The 12,821-nt window shown below is 39.8% G+C and overlaps 1 protein-coding gene across 1 annotated transcript in view; it reads right to left on the bottom strand.

Moving 5' to 3' along the window:
• TRIQK (triple QxxK/R motif containing) overlaps positions 1-12,821 on the bottom strand; it is a 61,225-nt gene that overhangs the window by 36,035 nt on the left and 12,369 nt on the right. The window contains exon 2 of the mRNA XM_065753684.1: positions 9,757-9,837. Within this exon, the coding sequence (XP_065609756.1) occupies positions 9,757-9,817 (61 nt within the window). The 5' untranslated portion in view covers positions 9,818-9,837. The remainder of the gene's footprint in view (positions 1-9,756; positions 9,838-12,821) is intronic.

Here is a 12,821-nt window from a genome sequence, read left to right as displayed (position 1 = left end):
AGATGGGGCTCTGAGCAACCTGATCTAGCCATAGGTGTCCCTGCTCACTGCAGGGGAGTTGGACTAGATGACCTTTAATAGTTCCTTCCAACTCAAATGGTTCTATGATTCTTTGATTCTATGAACAAGCAATCAATACTTTTGAAAATATTATTTGATACATGAGTTATTTTAGAAGAGCATCAGTAGCTTTGCAGAGCAAAATACATCCAGTTGGTCTTATGGTCAATAAGTTATTTATGTAGCTGGGAAAATTGATTACAAGTACAAGATTTCAAGCTAAATATTTCAGAGATTATTTCAGAGATTAAACAACAGATTAGTGACTTGCCCTATATATTATCTGTAAATTTATTAATTGTAATCAGAGCACTCAGAGCAAAGGATTTGATTTCCTACATTACACTTCTCGTTGTATAGCTCTTTGTTCACTTCATGGTGCTTTGCTGTACTGATCCAATTGCTATACAACTGAAACATCTCAAAATAACTTTGAATGTGTGAATATTTTCAGTAGCACTTATTTTTGATCAGCTTTTACCATCAAGTAAAAGACAGTTGCAATTTCTGTATCTCTAACTCAAATCAAGCAACTGCATTTTTATATTTTCATTCGAGCAGTCTGAGATCACTTAGATGATTCTCCTGCTGCCTTGCTATCTCATTTCCCATCCAACATTCAAATCCTGCAAGTTATATGTAGAACTTAGCAGGCAACTCCATATGTAGTTCAAGACCTTATAAACTGAAATGAAGGTAGTTCCCAATTTCTTTCAATAGAAGGCATAATAGAAGCAAAAGCTCCCACTGAAACAATATTTTAATAGAAATAAGCTACACAAATCCCTATCAACGTGCAACTAATGGAACACTTGACAAACACCACCAGTATGTAAAAAATCATTACAAATTCATCCAGTAGAAGCTGATGAGTATTCTGTGGTAGTGCTTACCCAGAACACAGACACCGAGTGCATTTTTTATGGTCATAAATAGATGTGATACCTGCTGAACAACAGAGAGTACATGCTCACATCCTGAAGCACTTAGTACAACAGCCCCTCCAGACAAACCTCTTGAAAGGAACAGAATTGAACTAAGGCGATTGTATGTATGTCCTCTCCATCCAGTGCTCCCTGTAAAGGTCACCTGCCCCCTTACTGCCTTCATTTCTGTTAGTCCAGACAGAGCAGCAGAGATTTAATGGACTTTTCATTGTGGGACAATGGCTGGGCAAAACCTATCTGCACAACTTGTGGTGTTGTAACTGAAGACATGCAGTTACAACTACTATGCATTACGTTCACCTAAAACATCTAGCAAGAGCATCTGTGGAAGCAAGCACTCACCATTTCATTCTTATACCTTCTGCACTGCTGCCTAAAGATGAAATGAGAGGAAATCAGATTTGCAGTTCATTGCTCAACTCTCCTTGCATTTATATTGTCATATTATTACATAGAAATATAAGCACATGCACCAAACGTAGAGAATACATACATAAATGCTGTACACATCGAAAAACGATGTCTGAAACTTTTTTATTTAAATGTGTGTCTCACTTAAATTTACAGATTCACATTCACATATGAGCACTTTGAAGTCTAACCTTCATGAATATGAGCTAAGATTTTCCAAGACTGGAACGAGAATTTCTAAAACTGTTAAACTACTCTGCTTTTGAATGCAATATATATGTGCTTATGTGTCTGCAGCAAATCTTTTACATCTTTTCGAGAGAATGCGAAGAGGTTGCTTTAAGATGGTTTCTGACTGCAAAAATGAATCCACTGAATGGATGAAGCAGCTCGGAGTAAGTACAAACACAATTATGCATCACTGCAAGATTCCTGAAGACAACAGATACCTTACAGGAACTGCAAGTGCTTGAAATAACACCACACTGAATCGCCGCTCACTGACTGGAAACACTACGTCAAATTTCACTCGCATTTGCACCTATAAAAAAATAAAATCGTAGTGACACCACTGAGTGAAATGGCAATATTGTTGATGAGATCATAATAAGAGCAAACTAGGAGCCTTCATCTTATAAAATTAAACAACTGCAGTATAAACGTATAGCAAAAGTAGTATAATCAAAGAAGTTCAACGGAACAACAGGGATTTACTGTGGAGATGGGATAGGAGCCAAGTGAGTTGGACTGTCCTATGAAGACAGGCTGAGAGACTTGTGGTTGTTCAGAGTGAAGAAGAAATTGCCCAACAGATCAATAGCCCTATCAGATAGGGCAACAAGTAATAGTTGTAAAATTAAAGAGGGCCTGTTTAGATTAGATACAAGGAAGAAATTTTTTACTCAGAAAGCAGTGTGGCACTGGCACAGGCTGCCCAGAGAAGCTGTGGATGCCCCAACCCTGGAGGTGCTCAAGGCCACACTGTATGAAGCTTTATAGACAACATGGCCTAGGAGATGGTATCTCTGCCTATGGCAGGAAGGGGGTGGAACTGCATTTTCTTTAAGGTCTCTTCCAATCCAAACCATTCTACGACTCTGTGCTTCCCTATCTTACACCTTGGCAGCACACTCCACAGCACGTGGTGTACTGCCACCTCTTCCACAGTCCCCATTCTGTAATATCCACGCAAACGCAAGTACGTATCCAGATTTACAATCACCTTCTATGCTCTCAGCCAAGGCAATAAAATATATCTTTACTGCTTTAGACTTTAAAAAATAAATTATTGCATGCCATATGTGCGCAAAATTCATCATCAGCCTTCACTGAACATGTTTAAAAACATCCCAATTGACACAAAATGCAGATTACATTAGTACAGCCAGCCTAAGTTTCACTTCATAGCAGTGTTTCCCTGAGCTGCTCTTTAGTTTCCAAGAAGTGATGCCACTGGCACAAAACTGAAAGATGCCATCACTGACCAAAAATATAGCTCTGTTTTGGTGATAAAGAAATTCAATTTTTCTAGCACCCTCTCCCAAATCAAAGACTACACATGATATCCAAGGCATATGACCATAAGGTACAAAACTCAGCACAGGAAAAGAACTCAAAACTTTCCATATTCCTACATAACAGTAAAAAGAGAGGGCTTTTTCCTACTTCTCTTTATTATGTGCTTAAGAGTATGCTTTTATCAGAAAAACCTGAAAGACTAAATGCAATACTCCATATTCAAGAAAAAGAAAGATGGAAATTATCTATTTCTTAGGTGGTTTTTCCATCCTTAATGAACACTGGAAGAGGTCCCCTCCTTAAAATCAGTCAAAATAGCATGAACTTACTTCCCTATCTTTCCCCCAATAAATAGTTGACTGATAATAAATACGGTAAAAAAGTATTTAAAAATACCTGTCATACAACTTTCATTTCACTGACATCAGTCCTGCTACATATCTGCCTATCGAAAGCAAGAGCTTTCTCTGATCAAAATGCTGCCTTCCAGTTCTCTGCCTTATCCTAGCAGAAAAAAGACAGGAATTACTGTTTTGTGACAAACAGCCCTATTTTAAAATTTTCAGCACAAATTCAGTCCAAATATATATATATATATAATAAAAATATATATATTTGCTGCTGTTGCTGTTGTTTCAGAAGTGAAATCTAAAACTTTGATGCTGGTAACAAACATCTTCTGATCCAAAACAAAATAAAAGACATCAAAAAAAGCATTTCACTTCAAAATATGCAATTTATTTCAGAAGAAAATATCAAAACGTAAATATTTTTTTCTTTTTGGAAGGATTATTAATCAATCTAAAATCAATTAGATTTGAGTACGTATGGTACTACTCACGGTAAGTGAACACCCAGGACTATAAAAAAAAATATAGAAAATAAACAATAATGGAGAACAACAAAGGTAAAGTGGTAGCAGTAAAGGAAGAAGATTTCTTTTAACATAAGGGCAACTGGATATGGCAACCTTAGAAGGATTTCTTTCTGGAGACAGGGAAGCAACAGGTCCATGCTTAGGTCTGAGCTGGTGCCTTGAGGTGGGAAGCTCAGAGTTGTCCATGCTGCTGCTTCTATTATCATTTTTCTCACTTGTCTCTCTACAACCTGTTCCTTCATATCATTAGTACAACCATATTACCACAGATAACTCCTGAGGAGGCCCAGGAGACCAGGACCATCCTCTCTGCAGTCACTCAATTGAGGTAATTCTGTGCAGGAGCCTGGCCCTACCTCAGGTATTCATGCAGCCACAAAAGCAACTCTCCACACTATCAAGAATGTAACCCACGCACCAGGAGAAAGTACCTTTCTTTGGACATGTCTCCATACTCAGGACATTAGAAAAGGGACCACTTCAACCACTCAGGAGACCACACCAGAGTCCCCTGGTCTCCCACCCTTTTCCCTTTGCCACTGCATGGTTCTGTGTGTTACACCACAGAGCACCATCACAACCAAGCCACTCTACTTTGTCTAGCACCTCATACCTCCCAAGACAAAAAGATAATTTATTTTCATTCATAAATTTCACTCCTTCCTGGGGGCCACGCAGGGCCTGCCTTAACCCAGAGCTGTGCCTACACGTGTTACAGCCGTGCAGGATCAAGACAACAAACCCATGGATAGAGAACAGACAATAAGCAGACCTCTAAGTCTCCAAATTGGAAGTTGAATGATTGGCAAACAACCTCTCCTTATGAAAAATTATGTTACAGCAACACAATAGTACTGTGAGCCAAAAGTATGTCTATTCCTGATTTGTAGACCAGGTTTTAGTTATACTATAATCCTCTCAGTATGCCTGCTTAGGTTCCTGCAATCACACGAGTCATGAACACTACCCACAAATCCTGCGGTTCCTTTGCCGAGCAAGTGACACACCAGATGAAGAGGAATGGAAAATATACATGTGGAATTGTTCTGGGAACTTAAAGCATACATAACAGTAAACAAAGCAAATATGGTGCAAAACCTGTTGCTATTTTCACAGCATTTGTGAAGCAAAGCTACATAGATGCTGAAAGAGGCATGCTTCTTCGCACCTCTCCTCCAATCCCATCAAATTAAGCACAGCAGCACAAACAGCAGCAGGGATAAATAAATGTTATGCGCCCTGTTTGCTGCTGCATCACCGGGGTGTATACTGTGTGTGCTCAGGTATGTATGTTTGTGTATGGTAGAGACAGATGAAAAAAGAGCATTGAAATGATTTTCCCTCATGACTCCCGCAGAGCCTGGGGTGACAAAGGAGACTGAACACAGTTATTCCCACGGTGTTGTTCTTCCACCTCCCTGTCTTCTCCTGGCACAGTCCAAGTCAGTTGGAAAAGGATGCTGCCGTCCTCTGTCCCACTTAGGGACAGTCTTCAAGCAGCCAGCACCAGTTTGGTCTGATAAGAAAAATTCTCCCTCTGCTCCCTGCACTGTTGGCCATGGGAGCACATGCTGAACAAGAAGCACTACAGACAAATTTTGGCTGGTGGAGAAAGAGGTGGCTGAAAGCCAGCTGATGTAGACAAGCAATATCAGTCTTTATTCTGGGGGAATAGTCAGAAAGCAAAAAGCAAGCAGTAAAGGCGCATCAGCAAACAAAACACAAGTGATCCTGTACTTATGAAAGAGATAGGAAGGCTGAACTGAGGAGATCAACATGAACTTAAACTGTGGCAGAGGGCAGGCATGTGGCATGCCGTATGGAAACTCAGAACAAAACAGAAAACTTGGAACAAAATGGAATTAAAAATCTGGTTTTAGTTCAAATTACTTTACTAAAAACCTAATTGAAAATAGTGTTGAAGTTGACATGACTTTTTGACATGTTGCTCCTTCAAGATTGCATTTTCCATCCAAAAAGAAGGTATTATGTATGCTTCAATCTGGCTACCATCCATTCAGCAAGGTTAGGAAACAGAAAATTGTGAGCTAAAATTAACATTACATCATTAGTCAGCAAAAAATAGTTGTTTGGCCAGCAGCTATCACAGTATTTCCAAGAATCCATACACACTGAAAACCTGGAAAGGGAGGATGGCAACCACTAGCACATGGGTTTGGAACTGTAAAAAATAAGATTTTGAAGACAGGTACCGTATAGTCTCCCTTTGCCCGTTGTTTGTCCTGTTTTCAGCTGAGACAATGTTAATAGCACACCAAAGTTTTGGTTATTGGTGAGTGATGGGGAGCACAGCTAGGGCTGAGCTGGGCCACTGCACAGGGAGGAGCCACTGCCTTCTTGACTCCCCAGTAGGGACTGGGGTTGAGTCAGAACAGCTGGCCTCAATTGGCTAAGGTGTTATTCCATACACGTGACATTATGCAGAAGGCTGTAATGCAGTGGGGAGCTAGACGGAGGCTGGCCTATGTTCAAGAGTTGCTGGACATCAGCTGGAGAGTGGTGAGATGTTGTATTGGTAGTGGGGCATCAGCCAGCAGGTGGTTGTATTGATAGCTGGGCATCAGCCAGCAAGTAATTGTGCTGGGGATATATTTACATATATATTGTTATAATCACTTTTTTTTCTCCTCAGTTTCCTCTTCTCTCTTAGTAAATAGTTTTTACCTCTAATCAAGAGTTCTGTTATGTTTCCAATTCTCTCCTTCATCTCACTCCAGAATGAGCAAACAACCGTATGATGCTGAACTTCTTGCTACAACACTATTTCTAGATTGTAATTTATCCAGGAAAGGGCAAGCAAATACTCCTCTGAAACACAGAATTCTTGTTTCTTCTCCTACCAAAAAGAGTGAACCTCTCCGAAGCTACACAGCTCTGGAGAGTTACAGCATTCTGTGCGCTGGAGGGTCTTCCACTGAGCAGACTCACACTAACACATCCTTGCAAAGAGATCTAGATTTTGAAGTTCAGAATGTATTTGAAGGCTGGATTTTAAAAGAAAATTGAAATTCCTCTTGTATGACTTATTAAGTATGTCAACGAAATCAGATAATGAAAAGTAAGATCACGAGGAATTAAAATTAAGACTGGAGCACCTCTCCTATGAAGAAAGGCTGAGAGTTGGGACTGTTTAGTCTGGAGAAATGGAGGCTCAGGGGGAGATCTCATCAGTATCTGTAAATATTTCAAGAGGAGTGCTGAGAACATGGAGACAGGCTTTGTTCAGTGGTGCCCAGTGCCAGGACAAGAAGCGCAGAAGATTCCATATAGGAATTCAATGCAGGAAAAAACTCTTGAAAGCGGTCAAACACAGGAAGAGGTTCCCTGGAGACGTTCAGAAGTCACCTGGACATGGTCCTAGGGCCCCTGCTCTGCATCTCCCTGCTGAAGCAGGGGTTGGGTCAGATGGAGCCAGTGGGTCCTGCCAATCTCAATCATTCTGTGACAAACAGATTAATTATCATAACTTGCACAGAACTATATAAAAAGAAATAAATCAAGAGGTAATGGTAAAGAAAGGAAAAGAAAGAAGTCTTCCATATTCACCATGGCAAGAAAAGTTGTTTATTGGATTATACTTGTATTTACTTTAGTAAAACACCTAGAAGCACAGGGAGAATAGAGAAACAGTTTCACTGAGCTCAGTGCCTAAAGCTTGCTCAAACTACATGTATGTAAAACTCAGAACACCTTTGCAACACTAAAGCTGTTTCTATAACATACCCATAAATCCTCAGCTCCCCCTTGTTACATTCATTAAGTTCAATGGAGAGAGTAGGGAACTAATTTCCATTGGCAAACTCTACAGTGTATCGCTGAACAGCCAGAATGGGAGCTGAAACAACAATCATCGGAGCGAGAGGCAATGGATAGTCTATTTCAGTTCTCACTCTCTGTCCTCTAAGGAATAATACAATCACAGAAACTGGAGACAGAAAAACACCTCTTAGGTTATATAGTTTATTTGCCTGCCAGTGTGAGAATCTTCCCTATAATAATTTTTAACGCCGGCTTTTGCCAAGCTAAAAGCAATGTGTCACCTCTAAGGAAAACGAGCTTGTTATGAGACCCCTCAGATACTGCACTTTTGAAGTACCCAATAGATTATGGTGCTGCGTCATATAACAAGGAAGGTGCCAAATTGTTCCTACAACATGCTGTACGAGCCTAGTCTGAAACAGGAGAGTAAGATACATAATAGCATCTCTCTGAGCACTGGGCCCTGATTTATACCCTCTTGCTTCCTTGCTACAGCAGCACAATCTCCCCTGCTTAAGACACCACGGATCAGTCACGGCACACAGGTGTGAGATGTGCAATCACAGTGCCAAGTGGTGTTAATGTGCAAGAAATAGCTCAAAGAGAAACTTCACACACCAGAATCTTGCCCTGCTAAGCAGTCCTGTCAAGATCACTGGTCTCTTCTGGTCTCTTCTTTTGGTCCTGCAAAGGACTTCGAAAACATGACTCCAACAGCAGGTACTTGGAAGTGTTCACAAAAGAAAGAAAAGCAACCCTAAAGGAGGTAGTTGGAAAAGCACTGACCACAATGAGAAACTGAGGAAATGTCAGAAAGTTGACACTATAAGCCTCTCTCTGAACTCCCAGTTTCATGTGAAGCACTGTCTTCAACGTGAAGGAGCTCATTCTGGTGAAACATCTGTGATGCCATCCTCTCATGAGCTTTTCTACACCAAACCTAAATAGCACAAACACTTCCCAGTATATTTGCTGCCCACCTGTAAAGGTAGTTAAGAGATTTTCAACCACACTTTTAACTATCTCAGACACTCAACTACTGAGGAAGTCTGACACATTAATTGCCTAGGATTAGGAAATACAAGTCCATTAAAACAATTATATCAAAAATTGTAAGGTAGCACTAAAAAAAATTAAGGCACATTAAAATTATGACTTTCACATAACCTTAGCTATTTCACCATGAGAATGTATGTTATAAACAGCCTTTTCTTCCCAGACAATTACAGTTTTTCTGCATATTTAAACACAGATGTGGCTGCTTAGCAACTATAAAACAAAAACATTTACTTAAATAATTGAGTATAGGTTAAGGTACTCATTTTATATACTTTTAAAAAACTGTATGTGCTTTATAATACTATTTTACACCTGGAGTGACAGATTCCTTGAATATGGATTCCAAAAATAAGTCACTTACCTATGCATTTAAACTACGAAATAGGGATTTGTGTCTGCTATGTGCGCATCCATGTGAATGTGTGCACTTGCATACTTCCACTCAAGTTACTGTCGTGGTTTTATGATATTTTGCTGTCAGTATTTCACAACATAACATCATGTGAGGCACTGGGAATTAAAGAGTTAATGCTCCAGTTCCACGGACTGCTGAATTTCCAGGTATCTAGTTCTCAGAAGAGAGCTACATACCCCAGAGGACTTTGTGTTCCCCTTTTCCACTCATCCCTTCCCCAGCATTGGGAAAAGAAATCATAAACATGTTAAAACTATCTAGTAATACAAAATAAATGTAAAATCTCTGTCTTCATTCAGCAGATCAAAAATTGTTATGAAAATCAACAATATTCCTTTTTAGAAACATTCATATTTAAAACTGGAAACGAACAGAAAAACACCAAAAATTCCTATAGTTCGGAAATGTCATGCTGCTACCCAACTGCAGCCTTTCACTACCAGTTTGAAACACAGACTGAGGACTTTAAAAAATAAGAATTACAGAAAACAGTGTCCGCATGAAAGGTTTTCTAAATGGATTAGTCAACAGTACATAAGAAACGTTTTCCTGGAGTGTGCGTTACTTTGCATCACTTGCAAATAACACAAAATCTTTGAGAAGAAATAATGTATTTGGTTAAACCAGCTAGTCTAGCAGCACAAAACAGATTTTTTTTAAGCGCACAAACTTTTCTTTAAATGTCTTACCTATTTGTTTCCTGTATTGGTCAACAGGAGTTCTTGCAGTAGAGGCATCTTTCCTACCCATTGTTTTCAGTTCGAAAATCACTGTCAGTACCAGAAAAAAAAGAAAAAAGAAAATAAAAATAAATACATTATTCCTAAGTACTAAGGAAATCAATTACTTTTAACATCGGGAAAAAAATAAAAACTGTAGCAAAAAACACTTCCTAAATTGCACACAAAGACAGAAGCCTACCCAGAGTACAATGAGACTCTGGATTTAATCATAACCATTGTAAATGCCACTAGATAAATTCTAAACATATCTTTTTTTCTCACGGCACGGGCTATTAGCATTACAGAATGCCTGTTACTTTATTTATTTATTTATTAAGAAAGATTTGAACTGATGGTACTGTAATTTACCATTCAGTAGCACTGAATTTCATTCACTTTTTCTTTAATAAACCACTGAGTGAATTACGAGTATTATGAGCTTCTTCTACCACTGGCAAACACAGCCACAGCTGGCCAGGAGCCTGAGGCAGGACCAGGCAATGTGTGCACCCCAGCACCTACTCAAGAAACCTATAAGGTTTCCTCAGGCCACCTTAAACACGAGATAAAAACAGATACCTAAAGTAGAGCAACACCCCGCACCCTTCCACATTCATGCAATGGCCTCAAGAGATTCACAAGTGGAAAGCAAGTGAGGATTGGAGGTCAAAACTGGGTTTGTGCCCATTTTATGCCACTCTGCCAAAGCACTGACACTTTAAGCCACCCTCAAAGTATTTCAATAACAACCACGGTGAAAGGACTTCTTACGTCTCACAGTGCAGGTGCCTGACACTAGGAATGCAGAAGGGTCTGCACAATCATTTGTGTCCAGAGATGCTCCGCCTGGCACTCGGTGCTCCCACACCATCCATGTAACTTTTCTGAGAACAGGTGTCACTTGAGTAGTGCTCTAGCAAACCATCAATGCAACCTTTTAACATGCAAAACCATATGGGCTGTCATTCACCCCCTTGCAGGGCTGTCTCATCTGTCTCAAGGCCCAGCAGACCTTGCTGGAGGACAGCAGCAAGGCAAACTTCGGTCAAACATAGCTACAAACCGACTGTAGATTGTGCACATATGGCCTTGAGGTATACACAGTGGTTTCACATTAGGCAGAAGCAGCTAGAGGAAGTTGCCAAGGCTGTTTGGGAAGCATGGTATACACAGTGGTTTCACATTAGGCAGAAGCAGCTAGAGGAAGTTGCCAAGGCTGTTTGGGAAGCATGGCACCTGACGGCCCTGCAATGCCAAACCTCACACAGAAATGCAGGATGAGTCCCTGCCCAGAGGGCTGTGAGGTGTCACAGCCTTCAACAGCCTTAGGTATTCTATTCATATCCACAAATGAGGTTCAAAGTAGAGGATGACATGAGTGCATTTAAAACCACAATGCTTCTTTTTTGTGTTTACCTATTTTATTACCTCTTATTTATTTTAATCTATTCATTAACATAGAATATCAAATGACAAAACTGTAGCAAAGGAGATTGAATCATGTTCTTTAGTATAAGGGAGGAGACACAGGACATCAGAAATCATCTCCAAAGGTGTTCAGCAGTAATAAAATATACAAAAGAATACTATTATTTTTTTTAATCGGAACCAAAAACTCAATTGCAGCCTTCTAACATTTCCACACATCATTGTGGTTTGATTCAGAAAATATTCCCATTTTATCTAAAATGCAAAAGCAGTCAGCTGTAACCAATTGGCATTTTTTCCCTTCTATTATGTTTCCCAGCTACTTTCTTGTCTGATATTCTCACATAAGGTTCCCATCACAATAACAAGAGTGGAAAATCAAGGTAACATTCCAACTTCCAGCTAGTTGAGGAGGCAACAGACAACACTTTACACAGCAAAACCAGCTCTTGGCTTATTTTATGCCACTGCAAGAATCTGTTTTGACTTCCCTTTTGCAATTTCAATAGCCTAACAATGTTTTGTAACAAAACGTCAGCTGTGAAAGATGTTTGCAGTCTTTGCAATGCCAACAATGCACGAGAAGAAACTGCAGACAAAAAACCAATAATTCACATTATTTGAAACAAGGCAGGCCTACTTTGCAGAGCCTCAGCCCACGTGGCTCAGTGCCACAGACCCCAGCACCTAGAACCTGTATACACTGCAGCTCTCCTTTGTTCTTCAAAGCCACACAGCCAGCATCCCTCATTGCCGCTGCTTTGATGACTGGATAGCAAACTCCAGAGAAACCCATGGAGACATTAGCACATACAGCCGCAGTGCCTAATAAGATAGCTATTTGCATAAAAGATCAGCCACAATTTAAAATGTGTTGTGATAGATGTGGAAGGGGAATAACAGATCTATATTAGCGTGTACCAAGTCAAGCCTGTTTTCACAATGTGATTCCTCAGGGACCATGGTTCCTCATGTTCTCCTGTGAAGAATCCTGTGTTCCCTGAGGAAGTAACTTACTACAAGCCAGAATTAAACTGAAATATGGATTAATAAGAAATTATGTACAAACCTTACTATAGGAACAGCTTTGAATGCAACTTTCTGATCAGATTTCTGTACAGAAAAAGCCTGGAACCTTTACAATTCACAAAGCAATCTGAAAAGCTCCATTCCCCTCTTTAAAGTAGCAGCAGCCATCCGCAGTTATCAGCCACCTTCACCTTGTGAAGGAAATGGTTGGACTGATTTCAGACCACTTGAAGTCAACACAAGCTCCTGAGCTTCTTAAAAACAAGATTGTAAGAAAATGAAGCAAGGTTCTTTGGAATGTTCTTTTTTTGCTTATTGCTATTTCACAGATATTACAAGGTCAAAGGATCTCTTCATTGTGGTTTCCTTAATTGTTTTTCCACCATCTTTTCCACATGTCCAGTATTTCACTTCTCAAGGCTTACACTCTCAGAAGATTCTTCTGTTCCTCCTGTTCTATTAATTAGCAGTGACTGATAACAATTAATACTGACAATAAATTGCTTATTATCACCTCCGTCTTTTGATAGCATTTTCTGAGTTATTAAACAGTTATGAATGTCCATTCAAGGTCT

Source organism: Cyrtonyx montezumae, unplaced genomic scaffold (assembly GCF_038088225.1).
Source record: "Cyrtonyx montezumae isolate F1298 unplaced genomic scaffold, pur_monq_1.0 scaffold_8, whole genome shotgun sequence".
NCBI lineage: Eukaryota > Metazoa > Chordata > Aves > Galliformes > Odontophoridae > Cyrtonyx > Cyrtonyx montezumae.
Note: the sequence above shows the minus strand (reverse complement) of the source record. Positions and strands in the feature narration are given on the sequence as shown.